Source organism: Amphiprion ocellaris, chromosome 4, assembly GCF_022539595.1.
Source record: "Amphiprion ocellaris isolate individual 3 ecotype Okinawa chromosome 4, ASM2253959v1, whole genome shotgun sequence".
Taxonomy (NCBI): Eukaryota; Metazoa; Chordata; class Actinopteri; family Pomacentridae; genus Amphiprion; species Amphiprion ocellaris.
In genome coordinates this window covers 28672435-28689561 of record NC_072769.1, presented here as the reverse complement: position 1 = coordinate 28689561, position 17127 = coordinate 28672435, and the positions used below count along the sequence as shown (strand labels likewise).

The 17127-nt window shown below is 36.1% G+C and overlaps 1 protein-coding gene across 1 annotated transcript in view; it reads left to right on the top strand.

Moving 5' to 3' along the window:
* jupa (junction plakoglobin a) overlaps positions 1–3757 on the top strand; it is a 32500-nt gene extending 28743 nt beyond the window's left edge. Inside the window, exons 14-16 of the mRNA XM_023266829.3 lie at positions 185–224; positions 1226–1364; positions 2758–3757. Coding sequence (XP_023122597.1) covers positions 185–224; positions 1226–1362 — 177 coding nt within the window. The 3' untranslated portion in view covers positions 1363–1364; positions 2758–3757. The remainder of the gene's footprint in view (positions 1–184; positions 225–1225; positions 1365–2757) is intronic.
* The last annotated feature ends 13370 nt before the right edge of the window (positions 3758–17127 follow it).

Sequence of the window (17127 nt, the reverse complement as noted above, 5' to 3'; positions counted from 1 at the left end):
TTGGGTCTTCAACCAAAACACAACCCGGCACTGAACAGACTGCAGATTGCAGTTTTAATGCACATTATCAAGAGAAAGATGTCTTATTTTGTAATTTTGAATAATACCATAGTACTATTTTTATGCTTTCTATATAAAAATGTTGATTTTGTCTGACCTCTGTCCTCCTGTGACCTCCCTGCAGGCTCACAACTCTGTCCCCATGGATGGACCTTATGCAGATGGTGAGTAACTGTGGTTGAAATGTGCACATGCAGCACATTCCTCAGCAGTGGGTCACTCCACCACAGGGAGCAACCGCAGCATTAACGGGTTAGCAGGTGTCCACCCTGCTGCTGCATACAAATTCCATTTACCTCCATCATATGGTAGCTGTAGGAGTTTCTGGCTAAAAAATACATGGTTACTTATTATTAACCCCGTGAACCTCAAGCAGTTTCTGTTCATTGTTGCTCCTGTCACATTTTTTCTCAGTGTGGGCCCATTTTTCTCTGTGGTTAGAAGTAGTAATAACTTGAAAATGTCTTAAGTGCAGCATGTTAGAGTTAGAATGCTATAAATGAAAAAGAAACAATGAAAGTTGAATTTCTTTGATTCTTTTTTTTTTTTTTTTTTTTTTTTTAAACAAAAATGGAAAAACCTACAATTAACATGAACATTTTCCCAAGTGCCCACAGTTGTTGCCAATACTGGAAAAAATGATGACTTTCCATACGATAGATATTTTAGTACTTTTAATTTTTTATTTGTTTCCACACTTTTTACACCCTGTTTTGTGTAAACACAGCCTGCAGTTCATTGTACCAACATTTCATTGTATCCAAATGCATATAATGAAATACTTCATGTGCTTTTATTTTTTCTTCCAGACACTTATTTTCCTATTCATCACTACCAATTCTGTCCATCCAGCTCCTTCCTGGTGTTTCCTTATCTGTGGTTGTATCTTTTCCCTAATTGGCTTCCTTTTCTTCACATCCCCCTTCTTCCTTTTATGGCTGTGGTATTTTCTGTCTCCAAGCGTTGAGACTAGCAAAAAAAAATACAAAAAATAATCCACTGCTCTTCTCTCTGTGATCAGTTTTCCTAAAATGTACTGAAAAAGTGGAAGGATTTCCACGTTTTCTGTGGTCATTCTAATAACAATGGTAGTAAATAAGTGACAATAAACGACATATTATATGATGACTCTAAGTGAAAAATCAAATGATGTAATGTATTGCAGAGCTAGATGCTGGTTTCCAAGGCTACGCAGGATATCCAGGTGACATTCCCATGGACGGCATGGACGGAAATATGATGCATGAAGATTACCCAGGCAGCATGGCCTATGACAGACAAGCTTACCCCGAGCCTTACTAAAGGTCAGTACTGTTAAAAATGTGAGATTTGAAAACTTAGAAACTCTGCACAAAGCTTTCCCATTCGGACTTCAAGGTGGTGGTTTGATCAAAGTGACAGTAGCCTGAAAACAACCCTTTGACTGTCATTAAAGTTCAGTTAAAATGCTGTTTTCAGCTCTATTCAACAAGTGTACATCAGACACAAAACAACAGTTTAATGTAAATATGACATAGAATAATAGAATAAGTGATTAAATAAACTGAGGAGGTGAAAGATTCATATATGCAAGAAGTAACAAGAAAAAATCTAAAAATATAATGAAAATGTATCTGTTCTTTACAAAAATATACATTTAGTCTTTGTTATCTTTTATAAGATTAGTAAATGAGCTTAAGTCAATGAAGACGAAACATGAAGAAGATGAGGAACTAAAAATATTATCAAGAGCATGTTCTTGACATGTACAGATTGTGTCGTCATAGTAACGAGTGATTCCTTTGAGGCTGAAGTGGTTGGCAACATTAGTGGTATTGAAAATGTAATTAAAATTTAATTGTTTTTTTCAAGCAATGTAATTTTTATTTCATGAGAAAAGATCAGGAGTTACTGCATTTACAGCCACATAAACAAGATGATCAAATTTTACAGGAGTCACATGTAAACCGATGGCTTGAGACATGTTTTTTTTTGTTTTTTGTTTTTGCAATTTTGTGACACTATAATGCATTCTTAATCTTTAGGTAAACCTTATTGAAATTGTTCTATGCATTTATGTGTTGTGCTGCTGCCTGTCTTGGCCATGGCAGTCTTTTGCTCTTGTTAAAAGATAGTCTTAGCAACACTTTCCCTGGTTGTTGGATGATGTTCATTTTGTCGTTTATTATCATAGGATAACGTTTGGTTTTTTTATATACCGACAAATCAAAGAAAATGATGTGGAAACTTTCCCTGTTTAAATAATGGTGAAATAAATAGAAATAAATGTAATTTTAAGGTACACTTATATTCAAATTTGTCTTCATGTTTATTTTTTCTTGAATTTCCTCATCACATATGTTATGTATGACAATAAATGTCACATAAATATTGATAACATTAAAAAGTTTTCAAAATTTTACCTTTGAAGTGATTCCTCAGGCAAAGCATAGGCAGCCCTCATCTGATTGGTGCAGTCAAGTGTGACATCACCTTTCTCCAATTAAAGTCCCACCCACTTTAAAGCGACGAAAAAAGCGGAACTAAAAACACAAATGCTGAAATCTCTTTTGGAAAATAACCAAAACTGAGCACTGGTGAACACATTTGTTCGCGTTTCAGTGCATCATCAGACAGTTTCTCACCCTGCAGAGATGTTCAAATGAAATAATCGTCAGCTCTGTGGATTCTGTTCTCATGTGATTTTCTCTTTTCCAGAGCAGAAGGAAGTTGAGGTGGCCTAGCAGCTGAAGTTGGATGCAACAGGACAAAGAAGAAGAAGAGAACGTGGTGATCAGAGAAGATTTTTCCCCTCTGCTCTCCACCTGATGTAATATATGCAATTATCGCCGAGTATGGGACTCATAATCTTAACAGGGCTCAACTTTTGTTTTATAGCATAATTTTGCTGATTATAATGATGACAGTGACGATGCTCGTAGGTTTCTATTAGAGAGCCTTCTCAGAGTGTGTGCATGTGTATGAGTATGTGTGTTTATGCTTTCGGGTGGGTGTTCTATGCCAAAGAGATTTTATTTTGTGACGATAATCATGTAGCTTCCTTTTTTTTTTATAAGAAAAAGAAACAAAAAAAGATATTAATAGTTGAAAACACTGCCAGAGGTGGCTCAACGTGCACGGTGCACCTATTCACCGCTCCGCTTTAACGCCTTTGTAACAGACACTACTGTCCTTGCTGTAGTTTTGACACTATATTCTGTCAACTTTCTCCCGCTGTGACCCAAGAGTCAGTGAAAAGCTGGTTAACACTTCTTTCTTGTGGCACTAATTGAGTAGGAGTGAACGAACGGGGAGAGGTGGAAGTCTTTGACAAGCAGCGTAGGGCTGCTCCCCGCTCCTCTGTAATCAACTGATGTGTGTTGTTAGATCAATACAGCTGTTTGTTTGTTTTTTTATGAGTCGTTCCTCATCTTTTATAAGTTATTGACTGGGGAAGGTGACCCACTATTACCAGATTATTAAAGGAGATGTCTTTGATTTTAACCCGGATTTAAAGAGAACGTTGTTTGTGGCTGTAGTAAGAAAGAGAACAACGATGTGGCTGAGATTTGTTCGAGATTAGTGCACACATGAGAGGGTTCAGTCGGGGATCGCCCTACAGCTGGAGCAAACTACTGACAGGGAATTTGTCTTTCTACTTAATAAGAGTTTTTACTGAAATTTTGTTTAATAAAAATAAAGGATATATTAAACATGATATGGTGTCTCTGTTTACTGCGTTAAAAATCTGATAATTATAATTACTCTGGAAGCTGTTACACCTGTAATCAATGTTTGTTGATTGAAGTCCATCCCATATACCAAGATTTTTATGGTGTGTAGATGCACACACACACAAAACAAAACAAAAAAAACCCCACCATTATCCATCCAGTATATTTCCTCATTCATGAGAAAATATTCAGTATTTTGCTTGATTGAATACGTCCCCTAAACAGCACTTAAGAATTTTTTTGTCTTTAGTGGAGACAGGCTACTAAAGGGATTAATTATGTTACTTAAAAGTAAATTTACACTAGATTCATACAGTCGCACTGCTTCAGAATTGTACTCTTACTTATTTAACGGTGCAGTGTGAAGAATTTAGTGGCATCTAGTGGTGAGGTAGCAGATTGCAGCCAACTGAATACCCTTTGCTTCATCCATCCCTGTCCACAATCAAAACACAATTATTGACATTATATTATACTGCTGAACAGAAAAACTTATATTTGATGAGCTGAATAGGCATTCATGGCTGGAATATCCATAGTTGATCTCACAATTTGGGATGATGCAGTATGTCATGCTTATGCCTGAATAAAAAGTAAAATACTGACGATGTGATGTAGTTAATCAACTCAGAAAACCTTATTTACTTGCTTATTTTTTGTCTCTATCACATATTCTTTCCATTATATTTAGACTGTATTCTTATTTAATCTATAAAAATCTGTGAAAGCTAATTAAGATGAACACATAACCTCCTTTTTGCCATGTTTATTGTTATGTGGAGCTCAGTGGAAGAAGTCCTTGGATGAGAACATTGCACCCAAACAAGTAAAATTCAGAGTTTTGTCTGTGAGCTGTAGCTGGTTTACCTTTTATATTTTCTGCCCTTCACATCTTTGTTTAGAGCGGTTTTGACCTGGTGGGCCTGATATTTTCAACCCACACAAAGGAAAAAGGAGTTTTTACTGCACAGCTGCTGCTCCACCGTTTCTCTGTGTGTATACTGTGGCGGTTTTTTGTGCCAAAATTCATGATGATTTTTTTTTTTCAAAGAAAACCTTTCTGGAGTGTTTTTCACGGCCTCCTTTACATTATTTCATCATAAGGCACGTTTTTACAACATGTTGAAAAATCTCATTTTTTTTCGACATAGCATACTATTGCGTTTTTTTGGCGCCAAAATTCATGATGTGTTTTTTTTTTTTCAAAGAAAACCTTTCTGGAGTGTTTTTCGCAGCCTCCTTTACATTATTTCATCATATGGAACATCTTTACAACATGTTGAAAAATCGCATTTTTTTTTTGGACATAGTATAGTAAGGCGTTTTTTTGCGCCAAAATTCATGATGATGTTTTTTTCAAAGAAAACCTTTCTGGAGTGTTTTTCGCAGCCTCCTTTACATTATTTCATCATATGGCACGTTTTTACAACATGTTGAAAAATCAAATTTTTTTTCGACATAGTGGGAATATACCATTAAACCAACCTTTTAGGTAAATGTTCCAGGAGGTTGGGTAGAATATACCATCAGATCAACCTTTTAGGTCTACATTGGAAGATTTTAGAGTAGAATATTACTCCAAACCATCCTTTAGGTCTACATTTAAGGTGGAATACTCCTTTACACCAAGATTTTTTGGTCTACATTGAAAGATTTTAGGTGAAATATTCCTTTGAACGAACTTTTTAAGTTTATGTTCAAGGATGTTGGGTGGAATATACCATCAGACCAACTTCCAAGGTCTACAGTAGTGAATTTTAGGTGGAATATACCATTAAACTCATCTTTTAGGTCTTACCTTGGAGGATTTTAGGGTGGGAATTTTCTTCCAAACCGTCCTTTAGACTACATTTAAGGCTGTTTAGGATGGTATATTCTTCCGAAGCCAACTTCTCAGGTTCTATCATTTCAGGTGGAACTATTCCTCCATACTAACTTTTTTGGTCTACATTGAATGGATTTTTTTCTCTAAACCACCCCCTATTCAGGTCTATAATTTGGGGTTTTAGGTGGAATACTTCCTTTTAACCAGCTCCCCTCAGGGTCTCGTTTGAGGATTTTGGATGGAATACTCGGTTAAACCAACATTCTAGGTGCATGTCCAAGAGTTTTTGCGTGGAATGTTCCTTTAAGGTTGATGTTATGAGGACCTTCGTCAGGTGGAATCACTTCCTGAAACCAACCTTTTAGGTCAACATTCAAAGATTTTAAGTGGAATATTCCTTTAAACCAACCTAAATTGTCATGTTTTGATCATTATCAAGGGAGAAACCTCAATCCAGACTCCTCATATCGTCGTTTGAGATTTATGCTGCTGGTTATTTGTTTAGGGTCCAGACTAAATGACAGAAATCCACAACTGGTAATTTTATTTCAGGACTCCCTTATTAAATGTCAGAAACAATGCCATGTGACCTCTAAAACCTCAACAGCTTTACAAACTCGTAAGATTAAGAACTCTCCACGAGAGGATCCAAATAAGCTTGGACTTTTACACGAGAGCTTTAGTTATTCTTCATCTACTTCCTGAGAAAGTTTGGTCAAGTTTAAAAGACAAAAACTAACATTTTCAGCTGGAACCTAAGAGACTAGACTTTGTGGATTTTGTCGTCGTCACATGTTGTGTTGTTGTAAACTTAGCTCTTCAAATAAATAGCCGCCTAACCCCCTGGAAACCAGCGTTTGTCCTGTTTTTGTGTTGCTCCTCGGCGACCCTAGACAGCCGGGTCTAATGTTTTTTGAGCAACACACCATACTATGACGTTTTTACAATGATGGTTCTACTATGGAACCAGTTTGACATGTTCAGGTGTTCTTTGTGTGAAAACTCAGAGATTTCAGGTATCAGAAGGTGGTTTTCAACTTTCTTTGTTAACTTTCTGCTTCAACTTTAAACTAAATTTCCTTCACTAACCCAGCCCTCTGGACTTCCAGTAAGCTGTGTTCCTATTGGCTGTCCAGGTGGCTGCTTGGTGTTATCAGGAACACCTGAGCAGCTCAGTGTCTTCCTGCTTTATTTAGCTGCAGACAAACATTTCCTCTGCTTTCACCACTGAACTGGGTTTGGCTCCATTGCTTTAGTTTGTTCTTTAGGCGTTGGCTTGCAGCTTCCAGCAGTAAAATCGTCTTTAATGTGTTTCTTGGTGTGTTTTAGGGCTTTGTACTGGATAGTTGTCTTGGTAAATGTGGTTCTTTAGCCACAGTTAGCACATGGTGCTAATGTGTGCAGTGATTAGTGGATTTGGTGCAGCTGAGTTGTGTCTTTATCTTGGCTGTAGTGAGTCTTTAGAGGTTTTTGGTCAGACACATTCTGTATTCTTGTTTGTGAACCACGTTGGTTGTCCAGAAGGTAAGAGTTCCTGTCCTGATTCTCTGTTCTCAGAGGTTCTCTGGTAGGCTGCAGGAGACTTTAGCGTTTGGGTTGTGCTAGTTTGGTTTTTGTATGGTTTCATTTGGACGACTATCTTGAGGCCCCTCCATGTGGTTTAGTGAGGTTTTCTGAACAGTTCTACAAAGCAACCTGCAGCAGAAGAGACTTTGAGAGTTTTTAGGAAGTTCTGGAGACCAGACTTTAGAGCAGCAGAAACATTTGTCAGCAGTTTGAGCAGGAGAAGGTGAGCTTCAGAGTAGAAATGAGACAGAAACCTTCTTGACCCGTGTGGTGAGGTCCTGTACCAAGAGTTTGAGCAGGTTGTGAAGAGTCTGTAGTTCTTTGGTCTGAAAGCACAAGAAGAGTCGACTCATTAAAGGAGAAAACAGGAGATATTGTTGGTTCTTCTGTCGCTCTGCAGTTTCCTTAGACTGAATATCAAGTTTATATTTTAAATGATTTCCCATGTGAGCCCAAGAAGACTTCAATAAACTCCCTCCATCCCCTGGACACAACATATTTTATTACCATGTTAAATCTTTTTTTGAAATGTTTTTGAGTTTTAATCATAGTTTTAGCATAGTTTTTTTCTCTTTGCTTGTTTAGTTTTGTCATCTGTGTAAAAGGTGCTAAACAAATAAAGTTGAATTGATAAACTGAATAATTGACTAACTCATGATTGTGACAACAGAAGTATTTTCATTGTGATTTAAGGATTTATTTCATTTTTAAGGTTGGGGTTAAAATCTTGACAGAAAAAGAAGATTAAAGAAATAAACTACATAACAAAAAGCAATTAAAGGGAAAAAATTGAATACAATAAAACTTTTAAAAAGTTTTATTATTAAAAAGTATTTTTTAAAGGTTTAACATTCTTCTTGTTTAATTGTATTTTTTAAATGTGTAATTATGGAAAATATTTTATCTGTAATTTTGAATATTTGTATTTCAAAAATTTGGTTTAATTTCATAATGACATGTATTGTATCTTGTTGAATTATCTAATTCAATATTTTGTCTGTTTAATATAGTTAAACATTAAATACAATTAAATGATATTAAACAGACAAAATATTGAATTAGATAATTCAACAAGATACAATACGCTATTATGAAATTAAACCAAATTTTTGAAATACAAATATTCAAAATTACAGAAAAAATATTTTCCATAATTACACATTTAAAAAATACAATTAAACAAGAAGAATATTAAACATTTAAAAAAATACAATTAAACAGGAAGAATATTAAACATTTAAAAAAATACAAAACATTTAATTAGATTATTAAACCTTTAAAAAGACAAAACATTCAATTAAAAAATTAAATGTTTAATTAGAAAATTACATCTTAAAGACAATAAAACTTCAAATAGGAATTAAACAGAAAATACAATGAAGCATTTAAAAAGAAAATTAAACATTAAAAGGTGGTAAAACATTTAAAAAGAAAAACCTTAAAGATTTAATCGAAAAATTAAATATTGGGAAAGAAAAAAAAATTCACACAAGCCGATAAAACGTTTGAAAAAACAAACATTCAAAAGACAAAACATTTCAAAATCAAATCAGACATTAGAAAAGAATAAAAGGTGAGAAAAGAGCAAAACTAAACGTTTAAGAAGAATCAAACTAAAGACAAAACATTTGAAAAGACACCAGTTAGACTTTAGAAGATCAAATTAAACAGAAGAGACAATAAAACAAAAAGAGCAAAAACAGATAAAGTTCTTATAGCGTTTTCTAGTCTGAAATGAAAACATCAAGTTGTGTCTTCAAACATTTCCTCTTTCTATGTTCTTGGTTTGTTTGTAGACAGATTTACTAAGTGCTCATTTCAGAAAACTGCTTTCCAGATAAAGTCTACTAGTAGTTGAAGGCATTGATCAAACTAATGTTACCTTCTGATCTCCACAAACTTTACTGTTCAGTGAAGAGAATCAAAGTTTGTTGAGGATTTCTAAAAATCCCACAGGTGAAGGTCTGAGAAGAACTCAGATCGATGGTCTAAATGTGAAATCAAGACTCATGGTCACAAGTTTTAAGGCTTCTGTTAACCAGAAAGTTCAAACTAACAGAGAAGTACTGAGAAACTTTTAAGATTTCAGTCCTCAGACTGTCTAAAGGTTCAAACTAACAGAGAAGTACTGAGAAACTTTTAAAATTTCAGCCCTCAGACTGTCTGAAGGTTCAAACTAACAGAGAACTACTCAGGAACTTAGGGGATATCAGTCCTTGGACTGTCTGAAAGTTAAATCTAACAGAAAACTATTGTGGGACTTAGAAAATTTCAGCCCTCAGACTGTGTGAAAGCTCAGGTCCTGAGGACTCGGGAGGTCTGGAGGCTTGGAAAGTCTTGGAACTGAGGGTTCCACCCTCCAGCACAAAGGCTGAAGTCCAACCTCCTGAGAAAAACGGTCGAGTCGAGACTCGAGTTAAAAAAAAACTCGAAAATGACAAAAAATAGATGATAAATGCGCAAAAAAAAGAAGAATTTGTATCTGAGCGTATAGCTCAGGAGGATAAGAAGAGGACTACCAAGTGGAAGGTCGCAGGTTCAAGACCCACCACTGGCAATTTTCTTTCTTTGTCTTTGTCAGGATTTTGATAAAATTCAAGAAGGGTCTGGTCTTGAACCAGCGACCTGCAGCTCCATAGGCAAATCCTTAACTCACTGAGCTACAGATCAGATAAAAAGAAATAAATTCGTCGTCCCTTTGGCATCGTAGTTCTGAAGTCACCACATGGGTGGAGCCAAGGCGGAGTCTGGGTGGAGTCAGGGCGGAGAGTAGGCGGGGAGGTGGGTGGCGGCCTCCCCCCTCTACTCCCCCACCTCCCACCACCACCCACCACACCTTCCCCCGCCCGACGAGTTCTTCGAGTCTCCACGGGTTTTCCTGAGTTTCTGGAGTTTCCACCAGGTCTGAGGCAGAACACGTTGTCATGAAGAGATGTTGAAGTCGGCCAGGATGGACTGACTTTTTACAGCGACGAGAAGGAAGACCACTAGAAGAGCAGGTCTTTAACCACCATCCATAAAATCCATGGAGTCGCTCCAGAGAAATGAAGGGAGGTCAACTTTTATCAACCTCCATCCAGATGTTCAACTTGATATCTTTACTTGGAGATTTTTAGCACCACAAATCACACTTTATTATTATTTATTATGACTTTAATGGAATCCACCAGCAAATTTACTTTTTGTTGATAAACTTTATTCTTGTCGTCATGGGACTGCAGTATTTAAAACTGTTCCTTCAATTTGACCTCATGTTTATTAGTTTTAGTTTAGAACTTATTTTAGTTGTCGATTAGTCTCTTAAAAACCACATAATAAATTGGATTAGTCAAGAGGTTTAAATTTCTTACTTTGTCATATTTTAAATATGACAAAAAAATATAAAAATAAAGCGTCTTGAGACAATTTGACCTGTAATTGGTGTTATATGAATAAAATTGAATTCAAATTGTATGTATCTTGTAATGTTGCAGTAATTCAGCCATATATGTTGGAAAACACATTTTCTTTGTCCATTAATCTGTTGATTGTTTTCTCCACTAATTCATTTCTTGTTTTGGTTTATAAAATGTCAAACCCAAATATATTCAGTTTACCGTCATAAAAATCAAAAAGATTTACATTCATGATGCAGGAATCAGGCAGTTTTTTTACTTTTTATCTTAGTTTAGTCAGAAAGATAGTTGATAATGTGTGAATTGTTGCAGCTTGTGAGCCGTAGAAGGTTTTAATCTTTGGGGCCGAGTGTCAAAAAACATTTAGAAACCAACATCAACAAAACACTCAACAAAGATTTGAACATCATTAAAGGGAAATCCAACTTTTGCATGACAATGTCTAATTAAAGGACATTTATTTCCAACGTAAATGTGTGATATTCATCCTCTGGAGCTTTCTCTTCACATCGTCTTCCACCTGGACTGGTTTGGTCGGGAGCATGTGCAACAAACATTTGAAGAATTGCACTTTAACATCAATGAATGACACTGAAGTTTAATCTCTACATAAATGAGACTGAGTCTGGATGTGCTGCTCTGTCTTTAACTCCTAAGTTTAGGGAAAGTTCAAACAAAAGAGGACAGTTCAGATAAGACTTGAGAATGAGCTTATTTTGAACAAACAGCTCAGACTTTGAGCTTCAGCACCTACAGCAAGATATTTTAACAAGAAGCAACTCAAGAGATCCAGAAGTTGGAGAGAGTTAGCTTTAGCTGAGCCAAAGAACATGTGGGACGCTAACCTAGCAAACATTTCAGACTTTTCTCTGTGAATTCTGAGAAATAATTTCCTATTTAATGACAGAGCTACATATCTTAACTCAGTCTCATTAAAACAGACTCTAAGTCAGTATCATCCATCCATATTAAAGTGCAGTTACCCAAAATGTTTGTTGCATGAGCTCCAACAAAACCTGTCCAGGTAGAAGGCCACTTTGACAAACAGGAAGTGGAAGATTCCAAGCAGATTTATAGGGGGAACCGGACTGTACTAAGTGTGGTCGAGTATAGAGGGGTGTTTTGTGGGTTTTTAAGGCTGATAATGATTATTACTGAGACATTTGGAGTAGATATTCATTTGCAGTAAATGAAAGTATTTAAAATCTTGGAGTTAAACTTACAAGAACACAAACTAACAGAAAACTTTGTTGATACGTTTTTGTTTTATTTACAGATGTTAAGTTAACCCTTAAACATCCTCACCAAGAAAAAGGCAATGAAAAAATTATTTCTTTATATTTCTTATCTCTTTGGGGCACTAATAACAACAATCAATGGTTTTTTTATGAAGAGACCCAGCGATTTTTAAAATATTGACCTCTACCAAACGGTTGAGAAAAATTATTTTACCCTTTTAAATCTTTTTTTTTTTACATTTCAAATGACAGATTTGTGTTCAGCAACTCCTTAGGCACCATAATATGTCAAAAGTATTACTTTACTTTTGAAAATCACAGCAAACAGAGGCCTCATGTGAGGAGTGATTTTGCTCATGCTAACTTCCTGTGAGCAGACTAACTTGCTCTGCATGCAATTTCAAAACACAGAGACATCTACTGGATTTTTTTTGTATAATGTACCTTCGAGTGGTACCTAATGAGGGGTAGAGATGGCTGAAATAGGTGGACTTAAGTAAAACATATTTTTCATTAAGATTTAGTGTTGAAAAATGATATTTTTCGACAGCATACTATGGCGTTTTTTTGCACCAATATTCATGATGATTTTTTTTTCAAAGAAAACCTTTCTGGAGTGTTTTTCACAGCCTGCTTTACATTATTTCATCATATGGCATGTTTGAACAACATGTTGAAAAATGACATTTTTCGACATAAATTCATGGCGTTTTTTTGCGCCAAAATTCATGATGATTTTTTTTCAAAGAAAACCTTACCATAGTGTTTTTCACGGCCTCCTTTACATTATTTCATCATATGGCACATTTTTACAATATGTTGAAAAATCGCATTTTTTTTTTCGACATGGCGTTTTTTTGCACCAATATTCATGATGATTTTTTTTCAAAGAAAACCTTTCTGGAGTGTTTTTCCCAGCGTCCTTTACATTATTTCATGATATGGCACGTTTTTACAACATGTTGAAAAATCACATTTTTTTTTCGACATAGTATACTATGGCGTTTTTTTTGCACCAAAATTCATGATTTTTTTTTTTTCAAAGAAAACCTTTCTGGAGTGTTTTTCACAGCCTGCTTTACATTATTTCATCATATGGCACGTTTTTACAACATGTTGAAAAAGCGCATTTTTTTACCGACATAGTATAGTATGGCGTTTTTTTGCGCCAAAATTCATGATGATTTTTTTTTCAAAGAAAACCTTTCTGGAGTGTTTTTCACAGCCTGCTTTACATTATTTCATCATATGGCATGTTTGAACAACATGTTGAAAAATGACATTTTTCGACATAAATTCATGGCGTTTTTTTGCGCCAAAATTCATGATGATTTTTTTTCAAAGAAAACCTTACCATAGTGTTTTTCACGGCCTCCTTTACATTATTTCATCATATGGCACATTTTTACATGTTGAAAAATCACATTTTTTTTTCGACATAGTATACTATGGCGTGTTTTTGCACCAATATTCATGATGATTTTTTTTCAAAGAAAACCTTTCTGGAGTGTTTTTCCCAGCGTCCTTTACATTATTTCATCATATGGCACGTTTTTACAACATGTTGAAAAATCGCATTTTTTTTTCGACATAGTATACTATGGTGTGTTTTTGCGCCAAAATTCATGATGATTTTTTTTTTTTCAAAGAAAACCTTTCTGGAGTGTTTTTCACAGCCTGCTTTACATTATTTCATCATATGGCATGTTTTCACAACATGTTGAAAAATGACATTTTTCGACATAGTATACCAGGGGTGGGCAATTAATTTTCATACGGGGCCACATGAGAAACTTTGACGGTTGTTAAGGGCTGGACCAGTACACTTAAAAGCTCTGCTGAATATATATCTCAATAAAAACAGTAAATGAAACAATACAATGATATAATGAAAATGTGGAACACAGAACACAACTATTTAATGAAAGATTTTGTTTTTTCATTCAAACTATGACTGCTGCCTATTGAGTTGTAGATATTTACTATCATAAAGACATACTTAAAATGTGAAACTGATTTTCCAAGTGCTTTAATTACTTTTCAGCAGTCACTGTTTTTACAAACGAAGTTAGTAAGCCATCACTCAGAATTTATTCTATAACAATATGACCATCAGCTGGCAGAGATTTGAAACTTGTCTTATAATGTCAGTTTTTGTTCATCATGAACGCTATGAGGTGTTGTCAGTTTTTCTAAATCTACATTAAGATGACTGTGAAGCATAAAGAAAGACAACAGCTCCCCACTACACTTACAGCAATGTTCAATATATCTCAATAAAAACAGTAAATTACACAATACAATGATGTACAATGTCCAACTCTTGAATCTCTGCTCTCAGATCCCAAACTCGTTTAAGCATCTTGTCCAGGCTGATCCATCTGACAGCTGTCTGGTAACCAAGGTTACCATGTTCACTATCATCTCCTCCAAAAAGACAACAAACTGTCTGTAATTCAATGCTCCTGCCCTGATGAAGTTAGCTACTTTAGCTACAACATCAGTCACGTGGTTGATTTTTAGCACTGACTTACACAACACCTCCTGATGTATAATACAATGCAAAAATATCAGTTTCTGTTCTGGGTTTATTTCAGTCACTTTATCTTGGATCCGTTTCAAAAGTCCAACATTTTTCCCTGTCAAATTTGGACAGCCATCAGTTGTAACACCAACCAAATTCTCCCATTTTAGTCCCAGCTTGTTCATGCATGTATTTACCTCAATGAACAAATCACTCCTCATCGTGGTTCCCTTCATTGGCTGCACAGCTGCCAGCTCCTCCGTCATCTCAAAGGTTTCTGTTAGTCCACGTATAAAGATGAGTAACTGGGCTGTGTCACGGACATCACAGCTCTCGTCCAGAGCCAAGGACAAAACGTCAAAATCGTCCACTTTGTTGTGCAGCTGAAGCTCCAGATTCTCGGCGCTGCTCTCCACCCGCCTCGTTACGGTTCGCCTCCTAAGGGTCACATTAACGAACGCTCCTTTCTTCTCCGGGCATATAAACGCTGCAGAGTCCACCAGACATTCTTTTATAAACTCTCCATCAGAGAATGGCTTACTGTTTTTTGGCGATTTTGTAGGATATTAGAAAACTCGTCTTGACTGCTGCATCCCTTGATATGAGCTTTGGTAAAACAAAGTCATTGCTGCTTTAGCAGTTTAGCTAGCAAACCTTCAGATATCCTCCCCGCTCTGCTTCAGTCAAATGTTTGTACTTCTCCGCCACGTTTGGTCTCGTAATGTCGATTCAGATTATAATCCTTGAGCACCGCGATCTGTTCTCCACAAACTAGCCCACAGCTTTACTTCTGACTTCAGTGAAGAAATACTTGGAAGTCCATGCTTTGTTAAAAACTCTGCATTGGGAATCAATCTTTCTTTTTTTGCCGTTAGCTGACATCTTCCTGGGCTGAAGCTGACCAACAAACCAATCATGCTAAGTACGGAAAGCACGCGAGAAAAAACGTTAACTTAGCTGATCTTTCAAAATAAAAGCAGTGCAGGCGTATTGTTTGCATGTATTGCGATGATTTATATTTGCATTGACTTTTAATATTTTCCAGTGACCTCATATGGGCCAGTCAGGGTCATCCGGTGGGCCGGATGTGGCCCGCGGGCCTTAGGATGCCCAGGTCTGTAGTATACTATGGCGTTTTTTTTTTGCACCAAAATTCATGATGATTTTTTTTTCAAAGAAAACCTTACCATAGTGTTTTTCACAGCCACATTAACAGTGTCTAGACTGTAGTTCTGATCAATTTAATGTTATCTTCATTGAAAAAAGCTGCTTTTCTTTCAAAAATAAGGACATTTCTCATTGACCCCAAACTTTTGAATGGTAGTGTATATTTTTAACCATTGGAAAAATATTAGACAATATGGCAGATGTTCCGATAAGATGGAAAGATTTTCTTCATATTTCAGCAATGAGTGTCAAGAACCATTTTCACACGAATCTGTTGCCAAAAATGTCAGAGAAGACCCCAATTTTACCCAAATATACTAATCCAGTCTCTAAAACTAAGCAATAAAACACTGCCTGGCCAAAAAAAAAGTCGCCACCTGGATTTAACTAAGCAAACAGGTAAAAGCCTTCCATTGGATAATTACTGCAGTGATGAATACGTTTCAGCCACAACAACTTATTTAACCTCAGCTGATGCAGTGAGGAGCTTCTCATTTCTGAAACAACCGTGTCTGAAGACATATCCTGTGGTCATGGAAAGGATGCTAATCTGTCTCAGAAGAGTCAAATTATTGGCCCACATCAAGCAACAAAAAACAACTAAGGGGATGTCTGAAACTACTAAAATCAGGTTAAGAACCGTATAACGCATTATTAAAACCTGAAGGATAGTGGTGAACCATCATCTTGGAGGAACAAATGTGGTCTCATGAGTCCAGATTTACCCTGTTCCAAAGTGATGGGGCATCAGGGTAAGAAGAGAAGCAGATGAAGTGATGCACTCATCATGGCTAGTGCCTACCAGCCTGTGGTTATTAGGGTTATGATCTGGGGTTGGTCAGGTTCAGCAACGTTATGTTCTCAAAGAATGAGGTCAGCTGACTACCTGAATATACTGAATGACCAGGTCTTTCCATCAGTTGAGTTGTATTTCCCTGATGGCACGGGCATATTCCGAGATGACAATGCCAGGATTCATGGGGCTCACAATAAGAAGGTGAACAATTAATGCAACTCTGGACAGAAATAAATGCTGTGACATTGCAGAAGCTTATCGAAATGATGCCACAGTGAATGAGCGCCATACTCAAAGCTAAAGGCAGTCCAACAAAATATTAGTGTGCAACTTTTTTTTGGCCAGGCAGCATATCTCCATTATTATTTAGAAGAGTTCCATAACTTCATGCCAGAAGTCTGTGACCAAAAATAATAATAACCCGGAATACACATCTAACAATCAATTCTCTCTCATGTCCTTTAAAAAGACAAGTTCTTCCTTCGTCTTCCAGGCCCAGCAGAATACCTCAGGATTCTGTATTACATGCAAACACTGAAATTTTTAAAAATCATTTTATATTGGACTAAAATAAAGTAACAAAATAGGAGGAGGTTGCTGGTTCCTCCGTTTTTCTCTGTTAAAGGTTCCTCCAGGAAACCCACAAGCACGCAAAGTTCCTTCATCATCTTTGTGAATTCTCGTCATACTTGAAATATTCATAATCTAGACGGGAGATTTTGAGGGTGTAGAACACAATGACAGCCTCCTAAATACTAATTTAGCATTTATGTGATTAAAAAAACAAAACAAAAACAGCCCAAATTCATATTCCAGCAGGTCAGATATCAAATAATTCTCTGC